The 26,216-nt window shown below is 38.4% G+C and overlaps 1 protein-coding gene across 1 annotated transcript in view; it reads right to left on the reverse strand.

The window, feature by feature from the left end:
* Positions 1-26,216, reverse strand: part of srbd1 (S1 RNA binding domain 1) — a 54,410-nt gene that overhangs the window by 10,920 nt on the left and 17,274 nt on the right. The window contains exons 14-16 of the mRNA XM_026943393.3: positions 16,841-16,932; positions 13,085-13,167; positions 1,149-1,255 (exon numbers count right to left, since the gene is read on the reverse strand). Of these exons, the coding sequence (XP_026799194.3) occupies positions 1,149-1,255; positions 13,085-13,167; positions 16,841-16,932 (282 nt within the window). The remainder of the gene's footprint in view (positions 1-1,148; positions 1,256-13,084; positions 13,168-16,840; positions 16,933-26,216) is intronic.

Raw genomic sequence — 26,216 nt, forward strand, 5'->3', positions numbered from 1 at the left:
ACTATATATCCCGAGTGAAAATTGCACTTTGAAAGTCCACCCAAGGGTATGGAAATTCTATTTCATACTAATCAAATCCTTACATATTCACGTGTGAAATATTAGTACAAATATTGAGAACATTTTCCAGACTAGTTACCAAAAGGTTTCCTAAGATCTTTTCCTAAGATCTTAATAATCTTTGTGACCTTTTTATTTCTAACAGGCAGGCTTCTAAAGTTTTTGGTGACAGTGTGGGGAATTTAAAGTGGCAGCTCCTTCCAAAAGCAGCTATGTAAACATAGTATGTCATCACTTATAAATAAGGCCTGTATTACATTCGAGCCGTGAATGTGCAGTGTGTGTGTGAGTCTGGAGGTAAGAGCTCATTTAAAGTCAGGTAAACAAATGACCTGATCTCTGCCTGCCTCACACTTGACCACTACTGGCCCTAGATGACACGATACAGTTTTCAGATCCAATATCATAAGTTTGACCAGTTTCAGTAAAAGGCACCGTGCATTTAGTCCGCATTTTCTGGTGTACTGGTGTGTACAGAAAACATTAAAAGTTATGACAGAGAGGCATACAGAAATGAGAGCTTGACTGGCATTCCGGTTTGGATTTGTATTAATAAGCTCCAGTTCAAAGAGAAGTAAACATTTTGCTATTAGCTCTGAACCTATACCCAAGAGTAACTGAGTAAAAAGGCACAATAAACAGTAGTGTCTGTGTGTGTTTGCTCATTTCACCATTACAGCATTATAAAGTTTATATATTCACAAGTTTGTGTAGCTCAAGATCACATGTACAGAACAAAATGTACCGTTTACATGCATGTACAATTAACATGTATGTATAAGTGAATACTAAATATATAAAAAATATAAAACATTTTCACCACTTTGGGAATCTGGAGAGTTTAAAAATACTAAAATACTATCATCGGTAACAGAGATTGTATGTGTAAAGCAGAAAGCAATTACGTGACTAAAAAGTGAATTAAAGTATGTGCGTGTGCGTGTGTGCGCGTGTGTGTAGGTGTGCATGACTGCAATCTGGCTTGGCCTGAGTGGGGTGTCAGACTAAACAGAGCAGTAAGCAGTAGTGGGGAGGCGAGTGTGAAGTTGCCATGTTGTGACTGCTGCTGGAAACTATTTGGTTTGTACCTCATCAACGTCTCAGAGCAGATGTTGATGTCCACTCCCACGAAGCTCACACACTCCTGAACCACACCGTCCAGTGCCGTCCTCAGCAAGGTCTGCGACACGTCGTGCTAGAAAGAGTGACCTGGCTTTACATGTGTGCATGTGTTTGTCACTGAATGCAGGAAGTAGAGCCTCCTCTGTCAGACAGTAACGAACCTTTCTTATAATTAATTAGATGTACGATTACCTATGCACAAACATATGGTTTTTAAAAAGCGCCAAGGTTCGAACAGCATTTTCCAGTTGAATACACAAGGGTTACATTGCAATATATAACTATGTAACCATACTGAGATCCTTCTAGAAGGGGTGGGGTTATCTGAAAGCTATTACATCTTGTCAAAATCACATTCCAAAAAAATAAGACTTTCCACAAGGCCACTGTTGTTTAGTCGCGGTCAGATCTGAACCTGAATACCTTGTGGTTTTAGTACCGGTTTGAGAGGAAAGACAAGAAAAGCAGCAGAGTGTGGATCTCTTCGCCTCAAGAGAGATGAAGAGACGTTCAGAGCCTGTTTTCATTGGAAAGCGCCTATGACACTTCAAAGTCCACTCACAGGGGTTTTCCATTAAGCGCAGGGAATTGATAAAGTTAATCCAACCGAACTATTCACACTTCGGAGGCCTTTTTTAAAATGGCGATGGGATTCAAAGGGAAGAAAACCACAAACCAGAATCCAAAACTGACAAAAATTAGTACCAAGTGGTGAATTCTGACCAGACATTGTATTGTGAAGGGACCCATAACATATGGAAGATGTTACCAGTGATAGAAGTCTTCATATAATGGCAATACATTTATTCCCAATAACAGGGGTTCTCAAACTTTTGGCAGCCAGTAAACCTGCAAAATAAATTTCACAGACCCCCTCCAAACTATTCAAATATTAGGCTCATTATTTAAATGTTTATAATAATAATTTGGCTATTATTTTTATTCCTGAAATTACTGTCAATAGAACACATTAGGTTCAAGTTGACATTATTAAACTGTACTGTCTTAAACCGTTTGAGCTTTTAAGGTTCGGAAGAAAACAATTAAATTTAGGGGCCAGTCAAACCGGCTAATAACTATAATTAAAAAAAATAAATATAATAACTTTGATAATAGTCGGTGTTACTTTCCAGCACCATAACAAAACAAACAAACAAATTAATTATAGGGCACTCCCTTTGAGAACCACTGCTCTATTATGTCTCACCAAGATGAAGGTTGTTTTCAGGACATCTGATTTCCTTAATGACTAAGGGTGCTTTCACATACAGTGGATATAAAAAGTCTACACAACCCTGTTAAAATGTTTTTTTTTTTTTTTTGTGATGTGTAAAAAAAAAAAAAATAAACCAAGATAAATCATGTCAGAACTTTTTTCACCCTCAATGTGAAATTAGAACATATAAAATTAAGTGAAAAACAATCAGAAACATTTTAGGGAAAAACAAGAAGAATAAAATCTGGTTGCATACGTGTCTGCACCCCTAAACTAATACACTGCTGAAGCACCTTTTGATTTTATTACACCACTCAGTCTTTTTGGCTAAGAGTCTATCAGCGTGGTGCATCTTGACTTGGCAATACTTTCTCACTCTTTCTTGCAAAACCATTCTAGATCCATCAAATTGTAAGAGCATCTCCTGTGCACAGCCTGCTTCAGGTCACCCCACAGATTTTTAATTGGATTCAGATCTGGGCTCTGGCTGAATATGTAGCAGACACCTGAAGGTTTTGCACTAAAATTGACTATTGTCTATTAGCGGCCCCCCTGGTAAGTTTTTGTCTTTTCCTTTTGTAAATTTTGGAGGGACGTCCTGTTCTTGGTAAATGTCACTGTGGTGCTCCATCTTCTCCACTTGTTGATGATGACCTTCACGGTGTTCCATGGTCTGTCTAATGTTTTGGAAATTTTTTTGTACCCCTCTACCTTTCGACAGTGAGACCCTGTACAGGCTTTGTCAGCTCATTGCCAACCATGGCTTCAGCAGTCAGATGAAACCAAGAAGATGTGAAGAAAATCCTACAGAAACAGCTGGTCTTTATTTGGGGTTAATCAGAATAATTTCACTGATGACAGCTGTATGATAATTACTTTTGTACATGAGATTGAATGTGATTGGTTCATTCTGAACACAGCCACATCCCCAATTATAAAAGAGAGTGCACACTTATGCAACTAGGTTGTTGAAGGTTTTTATTTTTCCTATTTTTCCCAAAAACATTTCTGACTGTTTTTCACTTAATTTTTATACTTTGCAATTTCACAATGAGATTGGAAAAAGTTCCGACATGATTTATCTTGGTTTCATTTTTTACATCACGTAAACCTGCCATTTTAACAGAGGTGTGTAGATTGTTTTTATCCACTGTACATATGCAGAGTTTAATACATTTGAATTAACCATGGTGTGTTTTCCTCTTTGGTCTGCTTTGTTCAGACAGGTGAGAACACAGCAATCAATCAATTCGAGTGCAGATCAAAACGAATAGTCCAAGGCCATCTGACAATCTTGGTTCTCCATGCTCAGGTGATTTTGGTGATTTCTATGCGCATTTCCCAAAGGTTTTTTTTATTTAAAAAAAAAAGTTCATATGCTCAAGTACTTGTGCTACATATCGTCAATGGAACCCACAAAAATCTTTTGTTGATGTGCATTTCAAAACTAGAGAGAACACAAAAGAGTGAAGAATCTAGGACCTGGTTCCTGTAATCGTTTTTCATTTGGGGGAAGTCCAACAGAAGTGACTTTTATTACAGTGCAAAAAAACACAAACCTAATGAAAGATGATGTGTGAAAGGAGTGTGGTAGTGTGAGTATAAATGACTCTAATGCCAAACTCTGTTGTGTGTGCTCTGATGTGTGTAAGGGTGTGCAACCTTGGGCTTGCACAAATACAAATTAATTTTTCTAATGAGCTTAATAACAAAGCTCAACTAGGTTTTATAAATAATAATCACAAAAAAAGTAATACAAGCAACCAAAGATATGAATTTCACTGTATTAAAGATAATGAGAAGACCATAATGCATTCACCATAATGTGATCTACACATTCAATCCCACCTACACACATTCACAGGGAAATGGAGGAATGGAGGAATATATTTCAAATGGACAGGAATAATAAACAAAGTTTTCCAATTCAGATACAGTGGTTTACTTGTAGAGGGTATTACTAATTAAATGGAGGAAATGAGGAAGTTAACAGTGGAGATGATTGCAGATTAATTTTGATCATATACTTGAATGCTCTGCATGTCATTAATTGAAACCTGGATATTATGTTTTTTTTTTTTAAGTCTTGCCCATATAACAAATTGCAGCACAGTTGGCTTAATTATACAATGCTAAGAAAACGCAAAGAAGAATGTCAGCAAACACAATATTCTATTTAAAGTGCCTTGCACAAGTATACTTGTCTTTTTCTGGAAGGCTCTAGAATTTGTTAGAGAACATGCCTAAACAAACAGCATCATGAAGACCAAGGAGCTATCAAAGTCAAGGATAAAGTTCTGCAAAAGTATCAGTCAGCATTTATTTATTTAAAAAAAATATATTATTTCAAGCTTTGAAACATTAATACATCCATTATTTTAAAAAATGGCACAACCATGAGGAGGCAGTCTGGTTCTCTGGTCTGATGAGACCAATATGTAACTTGTTGGCCTTGCCACGAAGCACTACATCTGGTGGAAACCCAGCACTGCTCAATAGCTGAGAAGACCATTCCCACAATGAAGCTAGTGGTGGTAGCATCATATTGAGATGTACCCTTGGCCTCTTGCTTCTCTGCCTAATGCCCTCCTTACCCAGTATCTAACTTTTCATAGATTGCCTCATCTAGGCAGAGGTGCAGTTGTGTTACATTCTTTCAATTTTTTTAATGATGGCTTTAATGGTGCCCTGCAGGATGTTCAAAGTTCAAAGTCATCTGGATATCTTACAGTGTGCACCTGCCAGCCAAGACCTTCCAATAAAGTCACAAAGGGACATCTTTCCCTGAATCCTTGCTTGGCTGGCGCAGGGTCCAAATAACAAGGAATCCTGTCAGACCTCCAGCTTTCATCTCATGCCATCTAAACAACTGGGGTGGTGAGAATCACAAATGGCACAAAGTCATAAGGAACTGACTAAGCTTGAGGAATGACTGGAAGGGTGTTCGGAGAGGACTGCTGCACTCAAGCCACTAGGAGGGGGCAACCTGAAGGAAATTGGGTGATATGACCTTGGGCAGAAAACCAGAGCATGCAGTTCTCCCACTCTGTATGCTAAATGATCCATAACAAAGGGTACTTTTTAGAGACGCACATATCAGTTCTCATACCTTACATGAGCTTGTAAAGAGCGGCCTCAAGGGACCCCAGCACAAGGGGGAGAGTACACACCAGCATCTCACCAGGGAATCGTGGCAGATGGTAGGTGCCTTGACCCTTTCATAAAGTTTGTAATAAGTTTGAATCCGAAAGAGATGTCATTCATGGTGAACCATGCTCCAGTCGATGAGGTGCACACCAGCTTCCTCTTAAGAGCATTCAAAGTCTGTGTACTAGGGGCTCTAGCATTTATCACACCAGTCATTTGGGATTGCGGATCTTTTCAGGGAGGAAGTCATCAGGGTGTTGCAACCACTAGCGAAAAGTGTTGCTGGCCATTTGGGGGCACTGAGCAGGGCTCTGAAGCCTAGTTGCTAAATTCAGTGCATGCAGAAAGGTCTACAGAAGATGGTGAGGCCCGTCATTAGCCAGTGCATTCTGTTCCAGTGCATCCTGGCTTCACCAGGGAGAACCACAATCACTGAGGCCAGAGCTGAACATGCCAATTTAACTGCCTGTCATTTTCAAACAGGCAAAAATCAACTGTAGATATAGTATCATCATGCTCCTGTCTAACTAGGGAGGAAGACCAATCATTGAGATGCTCTGGGAGCACTGTACATTTTGCCAAAGATTTTAATAGACACCAGTCAACAACCATAGAAGTGGTAACAGCAAAAAAGATGAGTCACTATTATAAATCCAACCCAATCCATACAGCGATAAGTTGGAATCAAGGAAGTCAGTAGGACTACAAAAGGAGTAAGATACATACTATAGTTCTGTAATTTGGTGGATCTTAAGACTAAGAAATGAATGGCTACTTAAAAAGTGGCAGTGTGGCAGAAGAGGCAGAAGATGAGCAGAGCATTCTGACAAACCTACATCTAAGAGTTAAAACGGTTGTTTCAGTGCAAAGATAAACAGAGAAACTGTCTAGCGCCAGATAAAGGTAATCTTACCTGAATACAAATGCTTATTCTTTGTAATCCAGAAAAACAAGCTTGTGACACTCATCATCTGCATTATTGTTCCACCACCGGCCAAGGTGTGCATTTTCTTTCCCCTCAAACTACAATACCATTAGAACACGTCATTAGTCATTTTCATTGCTGTAGTGGCATTAAGACCCAGCAACAGAGGCCCTCTGAGAGGCATAAAATGAAAGATCTTAAGGGTCATTTAATGCTATATGGGCTATGACAATGCCTCTAGTGGCTATAACAGTCAACCACAGCTGTCTACAGATTAGATTAGAGTAACATCTGCAAAAGTGAAAAAAGGCTAAATATTTAGCTGTACAACTATGCTTATTCAATGGTACACATTACTGGAAAACACCTGAAATGCCATACAGTTTTTCACATGAGAACGGCTTTCATGTGAGGGAAAGCACCCACGTAAAATGCCATTGAGCAACTCGCACACTCCCATTGTAACATTAGAGAGATGACAGTTATGCCAGAATGCTTTTGGAATGCATATTGGGGAAGGGAAATAAACTCATAGTTTTAATACTATATAAAGAGGCGGAGTTGCTGAAAAAAATGAGTTTGTGATGAATACATTTTTTTTTTTTAACTACACAATTGATTATTAGAATCTTACAGAAAAGGTATTAGTGAGCTAAGTGAGTAACAAACCATATACTGTATTATAAATACAAAATAATAAATATACTTTTTTAAAAAAAGAGACTGAAATTCTTAATATTGATATATTTCCATATATCAGTGCCCGTTAATTTGGATGCAACCCACAGCTGTGATACTATCCACCCCATGCCCCGAACACCACACACCCCCTCAGGTAAGTTGACTGACAGCAGATCAACACACCCTCAAGGGACTTTCCACAAAGCATAACCAGTATTTCCTAGTTTGTGACCTAAAAAAAACTGCAGCTCCTTAGTGGTGGGATGCAACCTGAGAAGTGTGTGGACAGGTTCCCATATAGTTGCACCCTACCCCTAGGGTTAGCTACTTGGCAGCCAATTGGCTGCACAGGGCCTCAGGCACGGATAAAGCGAAAATTCTCACAGTCCTTGAGCAGACTACGAGAGGAAGACACCCAAAAATGTTGCCTTCGGGCACAGCGGCACAGGAATGCACGCTCATTAGGACCCCATCAATCATGATGGACAACAAACTATTTTAGAAGGCAGTTACAGGCAGTTATGTGCAGGGGTGTGCTAATTTATGAGCTTGGACAACCCCACTGTGAATATTAGCACTAACATAGCGGGGAGAACAAAACCCACAAAGACGGCATACAATCAAGCAAGAGAACTGGCAGTGATCTGTGTCTGTTGGCGGGCTGTCTGTCACTCCAGCGTTGGGAGCACAAGAATAACGTTATCCAAGACGTGTCACTCCTGAGTGAATAAAGCTGCACAAGGGACTAAAAAAATGGTACACCTGTGATTACAAAGTTTTAAAAAAAATGGCTCAGGGTCTGCATAATAAAATGAGGTTTGAACACAAGACACTGAAGACACTAGAAGATCTAAAACTTAATTTTTGCTGTACAGGCCCTAATCCATAGACAATACCACTGGGTTCATTTCTCAACTGTAGTTTCAATTGGCAAGGTAGACTATCCAAACTATGGCATCCAAAAAAAATCTATCTGCACTTAGATAAACACCAGGCTGACTTAAACATGATAATGATCTTTTCTTCTATCCACTGACTCACTCATACACACACACACACACACACACACACACACACACACACACACACACACCCTCTCTTCCTTGTTCACATTGGAACAGAAGGCTGACAGCTGAGCTCTGACATATCTTTGCAGAGTGGCTGACCTGAAGACAAAACAGCCCAAACTCAATTAAGGCATCTGGGAATAAGAAGAGAAACACTGGTGTGAGTCTGCATACCTTTTGAACGCATACATTTTATTCGCCTGTCCGGTTCTCCTCATACACACACACACACACACCACTCTTTTAACACAAATAATTCAGGCAGCACAAGGGATAGGCCAGCACTAAAAAAATAACACATACGTTAAAAAGACACACACCCCACACTCTGCTTCACCTCCAGCAGGCTTCTGAGAGTCTCTCTCACACACACACATACACACACACACTCACGATTAAATTCAGGTGCAAGGTCCTATTTGGCTTGGATGGGCCCCAGTGCCAGAACAAAGTGTTTCTGTCCGCACTCGGCCCAGTTAACAGCTTTTTCATGAAAACCTGCCATTCTAAGATGTCAATCAGTGCGCTGCTCTCCTCTCCCTCTCCCTCGTGACCCAACACGAATCTAACCAGCTGCAGGCTCCAAAAACACACTTCCCAGAGAGAGATGAAAACACAAAAGATGTTTGATTGGGGGATCCCTTTACATACCTCCCAACCCTTTGCCTTCTGCGTAACCAGAGACCTGCACTTTCAGCAAAACATGAAAGACCCAAATGCAGGAGAGCAAAAAACAGCTGAGCTCATCCTGACACTTGTTGGAGACACAGCAAGGACAGGACTGCGGTAGAGGGAGAAACCTTTTTAACATTAGCATAGGTTCCTGAAACCAAAACTCTCTGAATTAATTGCAGAAATCACACGTATGGCCGTAAACCAGGCATGCATCAATACCACTTTTTCAGCTCAAGGACATGGTTTTTAGTACACGTCGATATTGATACTAAAATTGAAATGAGTAGCCTACTTAATATCAAGCAATCAGGGAACATTTTTTCCATCACTGGTTTTGATGGTTGCTGCCATGTGCTGCTAGCAATAAACTCCTTGTGCCTAGTTTTATGTATAAGATGTTATGCCGTTTAAACAGTATCTTTAATAGAGAGTGCGAGGACGGCCGACCTGAGTATGCAAAGCAGCATCAGTAAGCGTGATCATTAAAATGAGCGCAAGGTGCCATGAACTGAGAGATAAGGAAATGCATGTCTCGTTGTTTAGTGCTCGCAGAACTGAAGTTCTCTTACGTGCGACAGTTCTCTGCATACTCCTTTCACTGCTCAAAACATCTATGTGCATGCAACTCATGGCACCTTGTGCTCATTTTAATGACCATCGGCCGCCCTCATGCTCACTAACGCCGTTTACAGAAGTGGGGATTTTAAAAAAAAAAAAAAAAAAAAAAAAGTTACATAGAGTGACAGTAAGTCATTCAAGTCATCTGCTCCCCCTCGGTGTGTGTACATTTCACTGACCTGTCTTTTTACCCTCTGCTCTGCGTTAGAGCTGCTAGGGTATCCTTATCTGGTGAGTACCGAGCGTTTTTGACAGGGTGGAGAACAAAATACACGATCAGATAACAAAACACACAGAGAACACAGACTGGGTAGTAAAAATACACACATTAGAAGTGACCAGAGGTGATTTTGTTTTTGTTCTTTATACTTTATTTCAGCTAAGTAGCTAGAGGTAATGAGTTAGCATGCTACCATCAGCCTTGGGACTGAGTGGACCTTTGGGAAACAATTAAGTTCACTATCCGACATGAGCAGTGAGCTGTGAGATTATTAAGAAGCAAACATTTCCACTTCAACCAGAACTAATATTTTAGCTAGCTAGCATTAAGTTACTAGTTTTTTTTCTCTAGTGCTTTCACAGAAGAAACACAGCTACACTGCAGCATCGGTGACATATGAACAGACTGATGCAGAATCAGACGGAGTCACAGAGTGAGCTAGCTAGTTAAAAGACACATTTTGTTGAATGTAAGAAGCTGATGTGTTGATGTGAGCAAAGGAGAATAATGGCAGCAGAAAACATAATATATTATATATAAACCACTGATATTTTTGTGGTCTGGAGAATACAGTAAAATTTTAATAGCCTGTAGACACAGACAGTGATGCAATCACATGTCTAAGAAAAGTGAAGATGAACAACAGGCTCACATCATTCATTTTCCCACGCTACACTAAGTCACAGCTATCCATCAACATCATCATCATCAGTCAACTTAATGTCAATCAGTACACTTCCCCTCATTTCCTTTTCTTGCCTTGGGGAAAAGATTTTAGCACGGAGCAAATCTCTAAACCCATTACAAAAAGGAAGCTGCCGTTTATTGAAATGACATCACCTGCTCAGTTTACCTGAGTTCTTTTTCCAGTCTATCCTACAGCAAAACCTGTCTCAACAGTCAAAAAAAGCTTATAGGATTTTCTTCTTAGTATCATTTAGTGCAACCTTTACTGCTGTTTCTTTCTTTACTGAATCAACCAAACACCTGGCTCCAAGACCGAGACCAGTAATTTCCTGAGAGTGGTGATTTCAATCAATTTTAATTAAAACAAACTATGCTGAGTGTGCTTTGCTTTGTAATGTAGACAATAATACAGTATCACAGTAACACAAATTGCACATGTTACAAGCAGAAAAAAAGCCTAAACATCAATATCGTGTGTATATATATATATATATATATATATATATATATATATATATATATATATATATATATATATATATATATATATATATATATATATAAAGCTCTAAAATGTACATAGATACTTATTTAAGAGCGTGGACAGAAAACACTTCTAGTAGAGTGACAGTTCCACGTATATAGATAATTATACAACAGACCAGAGAGAGAGAGAGAGAGAGAGAGAGAGAGAGAGAGAGAGAGAGAGAGAGAGAGAGAGAGAGAGAAGGCTTCTAGGAGAGTGACAGCTCCTTTAATATCCGGGGTTGTGTGTGGTGTTTTCCCACACAGCTGGGTAAGATGGTAAAATGTGCCCTCTGGGACTTTTAAGAGGCTAAGGAAATCTGAACACACTCACTCCACCTTTCTCACAGTGACTGACAGTTCACTATATAAACCAAAATGCATGAGACCCCACCTCCTGTGACAGGCCACATCACTGACAGAAGTACAGGGATGTGGAACAGATCACCAACCACAAGTCAGTACAAAATCAGTCTCGAGAAGCCAGTGGATTTTACATGAAGTTCATAAAGGCTTACATAACATTAGTCTGCTGTTCCAGGTGCGTCTGGTGAGGTATAGGTCATGCCTTGACAATATTCACCCACCTTTAATATCAAGTTTATGCTAAAATGGCAAATGGGGGCACAGAGGATTTTTGCACAAGTAATATAGTCCTACATTCAAAACAGAGAACAAGATTTTCTACACTGACCTACTGCACACACACACAGCAACTCTCATCACTCAGCATGTCAATGCAGAGGAGAGGCAGCTCGTGTTGCTTTCTCCTTACCCAGATCATATGGCAGGGTAAATAAACGCTGAGTGCTGACAGATGTGTGTGTGTTCAGGGGAACTTCACAACACACTCTCAGCGAAAGAGTGCAACATTCAATTATGGGATGGAGCAAAGACACTCATGTATTACTGCACACACTGCCTGCATGTGTGCGCGTCACTGTGCACTCATGCATGTGTGCTGTGAGCACCATTTGTAAGACAAAATATAACTTACAGAACTGATAGCATTTTTGAATAACAACACATTCAAGCAGTACAACGCTAGGAGACAGAAAATTTAAGAAAGAAAATTGCTGCCAAGTTTACATGCCTTTTATTCGGCCAGGTTTTAGCACATTATCTTTTCTTAGAGGAAGACAGGCCTGAAACTACAACGCTTGTGGACGGTTGATGGATTTCAGATTTCAAACACGCTTGCTTTCCTTTCCCTTTGCTCGGCTGCGGACAGATTTTCTGTGTGTTTTTCATCTTGAAGGAACATGAAAACACAACACATACGATAGAAGTAAAGAACACACAAACACACATTCTTCCCTCTAAATTGTCAGCCTACTAAGAACAACAAACTGTTTCTACAGTGAACTAATCGGCATTTATTTTACCAAGAGGTCCTCCAGAGTTGAAGGCCATGTTTTCTAATGAAAATCAAGAAGAGAGGATGAGTGAAAGCAAGCATGCAGAACAGCAGGACAGAATGAGGGAGAAAGAGGGAGAAAAGAGGATACAAATAGCCCCAGGTCTTGAGTCAACATATGATGCTGCCGGCAAACTTAATTGAATTAATTGTGTCAGAAAATGGATTACTATGAATTTGAGACAGCAAAAGCAAACAGACAGAAAACAGGATTAGCTCACTAGTCCAGCTGACTCCTGTTTATTACTCAAAATTTAAGATCCTAGTCAGTGCTAGACAGCTGGTGTGGTGCCTAGGATTACTTGCTACCTTTGAGTAGAGTTAAAGAAACACCAAACACATCATGGTGTAAACAACAATCTAATACTGTGACCTCACATATTTTGGTGTCTTTAGTGAGTAACATTTCCGTTTTGGTGGATAGATTGGTGGATGAATCAGTCTTAAGTGGAATTATATCTAATGATAATTTAAGTCATCAAGGCTTTATGTAAGACCTGGTCTAACAGAGTTCTTATAAATAAAGAGTAGTTAAATAATTACAAGAAGTTAATCAATTGGAATCTTTACTTTGGTTACTGTACTTGGCTAACTGCAAAAACATCTGTGCAATATTGCACAGATATAAAATCAAACTCAAAAAAGCTGCTTCTTTTGTCGTCCACTCCCACTCAACTCAACTCTTTTCATACTGCTTGTATTGTGTGAGTGTCACGTGACTGACCTGGTAAGTACCAATGCCGATGTGTTTAGGGTCAATCTTGACCAGCTCAGCCAAAGGGTCCTGAACACGTCTTCCAATTGACACTGAGGAGAAATTCAGAAAAACCTCTGTCAGGGTAGCAACAGCCAGACAGAGCCAGGCAATAGACTGGAATCTCAAAGGACCAGAAAAATTACTCCTTTAATGAACCAGCAGATCTAGAATTAAATTAGTGTAAATTAGCCATGCAAATTAGTTTTTTTTTTTTTTTTTTAAAGTGACACCAGGCTAAATGTGAAAACTCCACACAGGTTCATTAATTATACTAACAAATGTCATAGATTATGACTAATTACAGTCTCATGTGTAACAATTGCTTACCACAACCCCCAAACTATAATTACAATTATCATCACTATTAAGCAATGAGAAAATATATTTTTGACCAAAAAAAAAACAAAAAAAAAACAGGAGAATGTTGAACAAAAAAGTAGAAATCACTGTTTGGCATGGGGTGACAAAGGGATAGAAAATAAAAGAAAATAAAATAATAGGATAGACACAAAATGCAAAGCTAAATATGGAGAAACAAGGGAACAACTAACCGTAATTCCTTCCAAGACTAATCTGTCTGGTATGTCACAGTACAGTAATTAATGCACTGCTGTTGATACAGATACAGTTGACCAGTTCAAATTAATTACAGCCCACTAAATTAATCAGATCCAGCAAGGTATAATTTTACTATGTCCTTAATTTAACAAAACTACATTGGAACTTTTAAAAAGTCTTTCAGACTGGGTCTTGGCGCAGAGGCTGGAAAGGAAAAATCAACAAACATACTATGATGTTTAAGTGCGAATGCATGACAGGATCATTTAACAGCCTGAGCTACAGATGAATATGCCATCGCATGCACCAAACCAAATACATTAAAGTGTGTGTGTGTGTGTGTGTGTGTGTGTGTGTGGGTTGGGGGGTGAGAGAGAGTGAGAGAGAGATGTATCCTTCGATAGTCTGATAGTACATGTTACAAGTTTTCTTTCCTCAATAATTTTAGTATTTAAGCAAATTATTTAATTTAGAAGGAATAAAATCTGACAATTTGTACAGTACAATCTGGCAGAAAAATTTGGCAATATAATTTGCCCAGATGCTAACAATAAGCATGGGAAGCATGAGCTGTAGGATGTACTTGTTTTAATTAATTTTGTTTAGCCTTGCTGTGGGCCACCAGGGAAAATCAGAAATGCTTCAACTTCACCCGGAAGAGTTAAAGAAAAAAAGAAGATGAGAATATGAACAAGAAAAAAAGAATATGAAAATGTGTGAGAGAGGAAGAAGACATGAGGAAAAGACAGACATACAGAGCATAAACCCTTAGAGAAATGATGTTAGGGAACAAGAGCTGGTTTCAGCCTGACTGCTTGAAAACAAGGTCCACATTACCAAGAGCAAGGGAGAGCGGTGCTTTTGTATGTACTGTACAAGGCCCGAGTTGAAACTCTATCCCAGTGCAAATATTATTGCAGGCAGTAGCTTCCCACTGAGCTCAATGCAGAGATGCAGCGAGTAAGGCATGGCAATCATCATCCAGCATCCCACCTCCGCCCTTCACTCACAATCACCTACTTCAAGTCCCCGTCGCACCTAGACTACAGGTATTATCTACAGTCTGTTATTCAGAAACCCACTGACACACTTCTCTATTCACACATAATGATAAAGCATTGAAATATAAATAACACTTAGTTTATTAAAGTTCTCATACAGAAAAACATTTAATACAGGAACTCACAAATATCAAATAAGTCTCAATGTGTCAACATAATGCAAATATGTTTAACAATTAATGTGTAACAATCAATAAAAGCCAGTTAGATTTACTCACACTCTCGCTCAACTATTTACTCACACACTGGCTCAATTTTGGCAAAACTGCTTGTTTAGGGTCACAAGCATTAAACGGCAAAACAAAACATCTGAGCACACAGAGCTCGACTGACTGAACATATAGGTCACCGACTGCATGAACACAGACACTGACTGAGCACATAGTGACCGACTGACTGAGGGCATATTCACTGACTGAGCACATAGTCACTGACCGAGAACATATTCATAGACTGACAGAGCACCATCCCTGACTGACTGAGCGAATAGTGATCAACTGACTGAACACAGAGTCACCGACTGACCGAGTGTGTAGTCCCTGACCAAGCACATAGCCGCTGACTGAGCATATTGTGACTGACTGGCTGAACACAACCACTGACTGAGTATATAATCACTGACTGAGCACATATTCACTGACTGACTAAACACAATCAATGAGTAAGTATATAATGATCGAGCATATAGTCACTGACTGGGTGAATACAATCACTGACTGAGTATATAGTGACTGACTGAGCAAATATTCACTGACTGACTGAGCAAATATTCACTGACTGACTGAGCAAATATTCACTGACTGACTGAACACAATCACTGACTGAGTATATAGTGACTGACTGAGCAAATATTCACTGACTGACTGAACACAATCACTGACTGAGTATATAGTGACTGACTGAGCAAATATTCACTGACTGACTGAACACAATCACTGACTGACTGAACACAATCACTGACTGAGTATATAGTGACTGACTGAGCAAATATTCACTGACTGACTGAACACAATCACTGACTGAGTATATAGTGACTGACTGAGCAAATATTCACTGACTGACTGAACACAATCACTGACTGAGTATATAGTGACTGACTGAGCACATAGTCACTGGCTGAGCATAGTGACTGAGAATATGGCATATTAACTGGTGCAATGAGACAGCTAACATTAATGAGGACTTCTATTTTTATAGAATTCAGTGAATAAGAATATCTAACACACAAATGCACACATACAGTATACACACAATGTTGCAATTTCTTATGGCTTTCGTAAAAAGGATAAATATAGCTCCCCAGTTCACACTTGCACTTGACCAGAAGAAAATTTACGATAAATGCTATGTTGATTTACTGCTTTTATAGAGGAAGTCTGGAATAATTCTCAGATCCTGCTTTTGAGAGCATTTGAGTCATTTCCAGACCTTTCTGAGTGCTTTTTGTGTTTGGGATTACAGACTGAGCATCTGTGTGGTCCAGGACACAGTCGATGCTTGAAACGTCCAGTCCAGTTTTACAGTAACATAACGAGTTACACAGATCTAGTAGGACCAGGAATAACAAATACTATTTTATAAACAATGTAAGACATTTATCTTCTGCATGGCTAACTTAAAAGCAATACTTTGAGGTGGTCAGTCAATTATGACGGTTGTAATGGTGTAACACGGTCATGATGTAATGGTGTAGAGGCAACTGTCCAAAGAGGCACTATAAGACAGAACTAGACAGTAAAGGCAGGGAAAAATCTAGATGACTGACTCCTGAGTTGAAAAGACAGGTAAGGTATGTTTACAACTGCAGGGCCAGCACTTGTACTAAAAACATTTAAAGTGTTTTTTAAAGTCTGGTAGACTTAAACCATTCTTACGTAGAATGTGAACCTCAGTCAAAAATGAGCTATTTTCCTAGCATAGAAGGGAACTCTCAGGCTTACAATTCATAAGTAATGTGAGATTTTAAAACTTCACTGGAAATACACTTTGATGCTAATATTATATTACAGACATCTGGCAGTTTTCCTGTCAAGGTGGTTAAATTGTTGAGAGAGAGAAAGAGAGAGAGAAAGAGAGAGAGAGAGAATAATTAAGTAATAGTTACCTGCACTCCTCAGGTTTGGATCCAGGCCTGGCATCTCTTTCACTGCCTCTGGACTGACACTGTAGATGGACGCTCCAGCTTCATTAGTGATACTGAAAATCAAATATACAGTTTACATTTCATAAATCTGAAAAGGAAAAAAAAAAAAAAACAAAATCTCAAAAACCAATGATTCTTTAAAAAAAAAAAAAAAGTCTGTTTAATGATAGACCCAGAAGCCTCTTTAAAGAATTTGCACAGAGCACATAGATGTCTTTAACCCATACTGTAAGAATGCTCACTCCCAGGGCTTCGCTACCACAACTCAGAGAAACACACATGGCATTTCTGATATACACAAACATCACATATGCCTCAGTCTACTTTGGCCATCAAAGGCCATTTAAGATTGTTAAATTGATACCTAAAAGGCACTACTTACAAAGTCTCAGGCATATTTAACCATAGCTTAATAGTTTGAAAATGACTTCTAAATTACTTAAAAGGTAATGAGTTAACTCATTAATCAACTATTAATTAATGGATGCAGTAGAATACAACAAGTAAAAGTTTAAGGTTAATATCACACACATCATGCTTTATTTCAGATCACAGATAAACTTTTACTAATTATAACGGTATCATTGTGGATTTCTGCAAGCCTCAATTTTTATTTATTTATTTATTTATTTATTTATTTATTTATGTATGTATTTATTTATTTACAATCTTTTACATTATTTAAATGCTTTTCACCACAAAGCAGCTTTAGAGAAATCCAGTTCTAGGCACCTAATGTGCAGACCGAACACGACAGTTGCAATGAGAAAGTTAATAAGAATTTTTGGATGAAACCTTGAGATTTAAATACAGACTCAAAAAGTGAAACCTACAATCCTCTGGTCAATGACAGCTGAATAGTGTAAGAGGGCAAGATTACACTGGATTAAATAACTACAGGTGAGATTAATACATGGACTTTGTTTAAACAGAGTAAAGAAGAGCCCAGCGATACAACAAAGCACAGAGTGAGGAATAAATCAAAAGACAGTCCAAAAATATAAAACATACATAATAATAAATTAATATAACTACACACATAAAGACACATACATGCTATATATATATATATATATATATATATATATATATATATATACGCACATACATACACACACACACATATATAAACAAACTGTAAAATTATTGTGCAGCCTTAAATGGCAGAAAGTAAAATACTGTTGCAGTCTTTTACCCCATGTGTTTCAACCATCTAGACATGGTCACCAGTCTGTAGTATGTAACCACTACAAGAAAACTCATTAATGATTAATGACCTTGTCATGTTGCCATTTGGAAAAAAAACTTGAGCTAACACTGCCATCTAGAGGACATAATAACAAAAGGAATGTGATTCAGCAACACCACCAGCCCATGCATAGATTTCTGGTAGTAACTCATGCTTGACAACACCATTTTCATACAGCTTTGTTTATGGTACAACATAATGATTTGATGGAATTTTGTTTTGTAGAAACATTGGCATGAAATAAATACTTTCAAAATGAAAAAAAAACCCCAAAAACAAATATGTAACCTCCATCCATACAAAACAAGAGTTTGAAATCTGCACTAAAAATAATAATTTCAGCATAAATCTAGTCTACAGTACCTTGGCAAGCCATCACACAAAAGCAGCATTTCTAAGTCTTCAAAAATGGGGTTGTACCTTTTAAGATACTCAAGGTCGAAAGCAGATTCCAAAGAAAGCATTTATTACTTCCTGAAAACGAACATACATAGTCAAGGTCAAGGTCAGCTGCCAAAAGCAAGTTTACTACTCCGCAAAAACCAGACTACCTTTACGAGTACACAGACAAGGTCAAGGTCAATGCTAGATATCAACCCAAGCTTCATCAAAATCATAAAAAGAAAGGTTGAAATGAATTAGATCACCACCACTATAACCACTCCAATCACTCCTCCCTGTTTAGCATGGCCCACCGTGTCAACTCAGCCAATTACTGAAATCTTAACAATGACAGGTCACAAAGGCTTTGGATCTTCTATTAGAAGAACCTGTGGTCTGTTTTTTATTCTCCTCCTGAGTCCCCCCTTTCCCCTCCCCTCTTTTTTTTTCCCTGTAACAGAACATCTTAACCCACCATCTGCCCCCTCTCTACAGCTGACATGTCGCTGTGAAAACTGTGCTAACAAGGCCTGGCGTATGACCTTCAGTAGGGTCACGGTGGAGCTGGTCATTAATAAGACACCGCCACAAACATAGACAGTGTCACAGACTACGAAAAAACATTTGCATCATTACAGGATTTGTAGATGCAGTACGTCCACATAATTACATTTAACAGAATTAATAGCACCTATTTGACTTTTCCAACTCTTTTTTTTTTTTCCTCTCTTACACACATACAGATGCTGATGAGGGTTAAGGGACAGGGCTGTACACCATTGCCATATAAGTATTATGGAAACCATAATAACACAATAACACAAACAAAATACAGTAAACATTACAAATAAAAAAAAAATGTTTGTAAGCTTCGGCCCCCCGCCCCAAAAACACCCTCACACACACACAGACACGCCCACCCACACCCCGTCCTTCTGCCAAACAAATACACACACACACACACACACACACACAAAACAAAACACAATTAAGTGATATGAGACACTGTTAGCTGCTTGAGGTCAGCTGAAACCAAGATGGTGTCTGTATATAGAGGATTCTAACACACCTAAGGGAAAACAGAGCAGGAAAATGGAAGGCAGAGCAGACTACCCCCGTCACGTCTGAATTAATTAGCAAGGCTGCTGGGGCAGCTGGATAACAGTCCACGCTGACCCTGGCATGGATACATGGGCACAGTCATATTAACGCAAGGGCATCACCATGAATGCCAGCAGAAATATGTCCATACCCACTTTGCCACGAGTGAATGTAAACAGATCCACTCAAAAACACATCCTGCCTCTAAGTACTGCCGATGACCCTGTACGTCTGACAGTCACTCAAAAATACACATACACATACTTGCGTTGTGGCCTTTTAAGTCTTTGCCATTGTCACAGGACAAAGGCAGAGTCAAGATCCGAATTCACAGGAATTGTAGCCCTCTAACAGCTCACACACTCTGACACTAAGATATAGATACATACTTTGATACATTTTTCATGTTGCTAACAGCCTAAAACATAAAGGCAAAGTGAAATCAGTAACAAGATCCTTTAGAGATGAAAACAGACAATATCATATTTATCATGGGTTTTGTGGGTTCAACTATATAGCTCAATTTAAGTACCACTATTATTCAACTATGAATGTGCAAGCTTAGAACTCCAAACCATCATCTCTGGAATTTTTCAAGGTTTTAATCAAGAATGGTGCTATTAAGAGGCACATGGATTTTATATTACACTGCAACACAATTGGGGGGAAAGCTTACTTTCACTGTAATCTTACATGTTTTATATGGCACAATTGGCTAGATAACTTTTCATTTTAACATTTTTAAAGAACACATCCAATCTAATAAAAACCAAGGCTCCTGCTCATTAAATTGCACAGTGTAACCCAACGAAAATAGCAGTTCCAACCTAGCCATATACTAACCCTACAAACCATGTCACTGAGCACTTCAGTCAACTTATGCAGTTGTGGCACTGAGGTTTCCACGTGCATCTTTTTTTCCTCCAAAGGCAATAAGCTTTAACTTCAAACCACCAAGCACAAGCAACCGAGGCATGAAATGTGCAGCACAGTAAATGTGTTACTGGTAGGGACTGCTTCTAGACATTATAGCATCACAAGAACCCACTAGATAGCAACTGACAATGAGTATTTGGCATCTGGGTTTTAGGCGACAAAAAGTTTGAAGTGACAGCTAGTTCAGTCACATGCATGACTGACGACAACCAATCAGCGTAATGTGGACTCAGGCTGACACTTTACTATAGACTGCGTGTCTATATTACATGAAAGAACAGGAGTTTATCTGTGGAAAAGTACAGAACATTACATGTGGGGAAAAAAAAAAAAAAGTCCAGTAGATCTATATGCTTATATATTATACCTTGCCCTCGCGCATCGTAAATATTAAATTAAAAACCTAAACATTAAATTAATATATATAATGCTTTTATCAACTCACATATTAAAACAAAAAATGAAAAACAAACTTGAATAATATTTTAAATAAAATTCATACACAAACAGAGAACAGGAAGCAGGACTTGTAACTTAGGAGAAAAATATTATAAGAAACATATTAGTTATTTCTGATGTGGTAAAATTAGCACGCACGCACACACGTGCACGCACGTGCGCACAGACACAATTTGTGAGGACACTAGGTAGGGCGTTCAGCTCCACTACGTTTTATTTGGATCACGGTGAGGAAATATACGATCAAGCTACACGGCAATATGAAATCATTGCTGTGGGTAAATAAATAAAACTGACTGTTTACACATTACTGCTTACATTATTTAAATGACTGGTCTCTTAAATTCACCAGAAAAAGGACTGTATAAAATAGCTAGAAACTTTGGCAGATCCTACACTAGCCTACTACTGAAGGCTTTCGTGCTGGTAGAGGAGCAAGTGCAGTCAGAAACATTAATCAGGAGGAAGTCTTTGTGACCATGTTTGATCAATCAATGGTCTGCACTATATTTAGCTCAACTCATATTTCGTGGCTTGACTCACACTGTACCTAGGTAAGAAGGGTAAAGAATTCAGCACGAACACTTAAATATGGCTCACTTGGTGGTGGAAATAGTGACAACATGGATGATTACGGGTGATGTGCCAAGCCGAGCTGAGCTCTCGAAATGACTTAAAACAGTAAAACAAGTTTTAAGCAGTAGAGAGCATGACCGTTTCTTGAGGAACTCCTGAATTGGCTGTCCTTTCTAATTCAGACATGCAACCTTCAACTGAGCCTATATCTTCAGGCATGTGACTATAATTATCCTCCATCCCTTACTGACCTAATCACCCTACCCAGAATCCTCCACTGTTCTAGAGACGAATTTCACTGATGCCAAATACTCATCATCCAAGGCCTTGCAGACATGAATGATCTCATTCTACCAAGAGCAGGCCAGAATCCAAGAGCGTTAATTACCTGAAGACAGACTTCACTGGAACAAAACAAAACAAAATGACGAGAGCACAAAAAAAAAAAAAAAAAAAAAAAAAAAAACCGTCGTCAGCAAGACCACCAGCAATCGCACGGACATCAAGAAGCAGTTCTGAATACCATTACGGGAAAAACACACAGGGAGACACACCACTATGATTTTAATGTAAAAATGCAGCTAAATTTCCCTACTGAACAGAATTCTTCATTCGCAGTTATCAAAAAATACTCAGCACTCAGTAATGCAAGGTTTCCTGTTAACATTGTAATCTGCAGAGATGCTGTGAGAAAAGTAATAGAAATGTAGGTAATGCAAATGTAACAGGTAAATGTAAAGGTGAATGTAGGTAGACATATGCAAATGTGAATTAATTATAACTAGGAACAAATAAGTTTTGGCCCCTTAAACACTGAGAATGGTATTACGTAATACTAACTTTTTGGTGGGACCTTCATTATATGAATGAATTCATTATTCATTCATCTTCAGTAAGCGCTTTAACCCCTGGTGAGGGTCGCGGTGGATCCGAGTCCAATCACTGAACACTAAGCGCAAGGAGAGAGAATTCACCCCGTCCATCACAGGACACAGTCCATCAATGCACACACATCCACACACTCATTCACAACTACGGGCAATTTAGCATCACCAATCCAACTACCTAGATGTATTTGGACAGTGGGAGGAAACTGGAGAACCCAGAGGAAACCTACACAAACCCAGGAAGAACACACAAAACTCCACACACACACACACACACACACACACACACACTAACCACAGCTCGGAATCAAACTGTGGACTCTGGGATCAGTGAGGCAGCAATGCTACTGCCACCGTTCTTTAATGAAGGCTTTTGCTTAGAACTGTCTAACCATGCACTAACTCACTCACTTGGCTGAATTCTTCAGAATTCACCTCAACTTTAAGCATTTGGCAAGATGTATACTAGCACTGAACCACTGAACCTCTTTGCTTTGCAAAATGTCAGTTATTCCAGTTGAAATGTTTAACCGATTTGAGGCAATCTTTTAAAAATTAAAATAAGAGAGAGATATTGGGAAATGAGTGGGATTGTTAGGAAATGGTAAAATGAAAAGGAGACAAAAAAAACAAACGGGAGCAGAGGACCGCTGGGAGAACTACTGTGACACATCTTTGTTACACAGACTGAAGCTAATGGTCAGTGACGAGCCAGCTTGTGGCAGGAGATCAGCCTGAGGTTTTTTTTCTCCTCTGCTAGCATTGCTGAAAGCGCAGTGTGAGTGGTCAGCGGCCAAGGCGCTGTATCACCATCACTGCTCTGATAGCCAAACTGACATGATCAGTTGGAGATATCACTCTAGGCTTTCCTGTTAAACAGCATATATGTCATCTTTACCTCAGGAGCAAGACGCACAGTCAGCATGAAGGAACAGAAGTAAGCAGTGCTGCACTACGGCATTACGAATATGCAAGACTATAAATCAACTGAGAAGACGATTACTAAAGTAGTGTTTGAAAAGCATTCCATTTTTTCCCAAAATTTAGTTTACAATTATAGTTTCCCTGTACTTGCTTTTTAACCACATACAGCAAGAAATATATTACAGAGAAGCAAAACTTTGATAGCGACTACCACTACACATCAGAAGGAAATTCTTCTCATTCATGCTCATTCCTGTGAAAACTCTGGTGATACACCATGACAGGAAAGGTCATTCTTTAAATGGTCATCCTGGATTTATTTACTTTTGAATGTCTACCATGGATCTGTTCGTCGTAAAGGGAAGTGAGTAAACGGACAGTTGTCCTTGACCTTAGAAACATTTCTTTAAACACTCCTAACCAAACCACTCCTCAGCATGGCTCAATGAAGTGAGGAATAAACATGACAGGGCATGATGCCACACGAAAATAATCAACAGGGTGGTGTGATGTGGCCTGACACAAAGTGGATTTGGTTGCATTTTCCACTTAATTAAAGGATGATGCATCATATTTTATCCGTGTAGAATTACTTTTAATTTTGTGGAACATCCGCAAGTTAGCTCCTGTTATCACTTACAGTGTTAAAAGACGTTCCTTCACCAGCCTCTCCTTTTCCTCTTGAAGTAAATAAGACAAAAAATGCATTTTGTTATATTACCATGAAACCGCAAAGTCCTCTGCCTGAAGACTCTCCTGTAGCAGGAAACTTCTAAAGGACTGACACAGAAGACTCTTTCCTTAAATGTGAAATAAATATCTCCATGTTTCATAATAAATAATTTACTTAATAAAAACCACTGAATTAAATTCTACTACAGTTGATATAAAAATATTAATACCAAAGTCTTGCTACGTATATATACTTAATACGTACTGTATGTTTTGGTACCATGTTCAGTGTTTCTGACCTGATTGTAATTTTATACTTTGTTTCAAGAAAAAAAAAAGTATAAATGTATACACTTTTTTGTTATATATATATATATATATATATATATATATATATATATATATATATATATATATATATATATATATATATATATATATATATATCCTCTTACATGCTTATTTTTTGCTTACTGCATTAAAGTTTTACAAGAAAGGAATAATACTATATCTCAAATAAATATTCAGTGTCACAAAAAAAAAATTAGTTTTGTTAAGTAATGGACCACTTTTTTGGGTTAAAAACATCACGGAGGTTTTCCCAGAAGAACTATGGCAGGTTTTCCAAGATTCCTGGATCAACCTACCAGCCAAATTTGCTTAGAAAACTGCACAACATTGTACCCAAGACAATTTGTGCACTCTACAACTCAAGAGCAAATTATAATTAGGTTTAACTCCTGTTTATTGCTCATTATAGTAATTAATTTCATTATCTTTGCTTTACAAAATTTCATTAGATGTGCCTAAGACTTTTGCACAGCACTGTAGATTGTGAATCTTTTTTATTTTAGTTGCAACATAGTGGGTGGTCAACAATATAAACTCTGCAAATTGGTTTATACCAATAACACTTCACGTTGAGAGTAAGCCACGAGCCATTCTTTTTCCATTACTGAAGTGTGATAGTTTGTATAATACTTTGCCAGGCTGTGCTTAGACTATAGCTTCATGGGTCTATACTTATTTCCCATGATAACGATGGCATGAATTCCAGATGGGGTTGAGGCATAGACAAGTTTCAGAAAAAGAATGTTTCTAAAATGTTAAAGAAAGTGTTGGATGGCGTTAACAAAATGGCAACGGGCACATAAGCGTGAAAACGTGGCAATATTTGACTGTAATGGGAGTAGCAGAACCACAATGAGCACAAGGCAATTCACCCACACGCTGTTGGTTACATGTGTGCTACTGGCTCTGACTGTCAGTGCGCAGGAGCAGTCAGGCAGAAAAGAAGAAGAGAGCAGGCTGGCAGGAATGAGGGGACAGAAAGGGAAAGAAGGATGAGGGGAGAAGACACCAGGAGGGCTTTTCATCAGGAGCGTGCACAGACAAAAAGCAGATGGTGCAAATGAACCCAGAGGTTTAATTAAGTTGGAAAGAGCAGAAAATGTGTTTTAAAGAAAACATGCTTAGAGACACTGTCCAAAGCGCAAATGTACCAAACATAAGTATATATATATATATATATATATATATATATATATATATATATATATATATATATATATATATATATATATATACATATATATATATACACACATATATATATATATATATATATATATATATATATATATATATATATATATATATATATATACATATACACTAGTGTTAACACTTCCAAAATATTTCAAAGCTCCAAAACACGCGTTTCGTTTTGTATACTCCCCAATACTAATAATTCAACATATATCTTAAATACGAGCTTTTAATGCAGAGCTCCAAAATGAAGAAGCAATATAAATGTCCTGGTCTGATTTAACTTGACGCTTTGCAAAGTCAAGACAAGGATATCTAAAAACAACAAGCAATACCCCTGAAGTTCAAAAATGTACAGAATCAGCCCCTTTATTTATTAGATTAATTACAGAAAAATATACTAATAGAAAAACTTGGCAAAAGAGGAGACACTTTCCAATAGGAATGTGTCGATTTCAGGCCCCTGAGAACCACAACACACTAGAAAGAGCAGATGAATTTCAAAATAACAAGGTCAACATGGGCCAGGGACAAAAGCTGATGAAAGCATGTCTATCATGTTACTTGGTGTGCTGGCTGAAATAACCATTCACTGATTAACTAA

Source organism: Pangasianodon hypophthalmus, chromosome 3, assembly GCF_027358585.1.
Source record: "Pangasianodon hypophthalmus isolate fPanHyp1 chromosome 3, fPanHyp1.pri, whole genome shotgun sequence".
Taxonomy (NCBI): Eukaryota; Metazoa; Chordata; class Actinopteri; order Siluriformes; family Pangasiidae; genus Pangasianodon; species Pangasianodon hypophthalmus.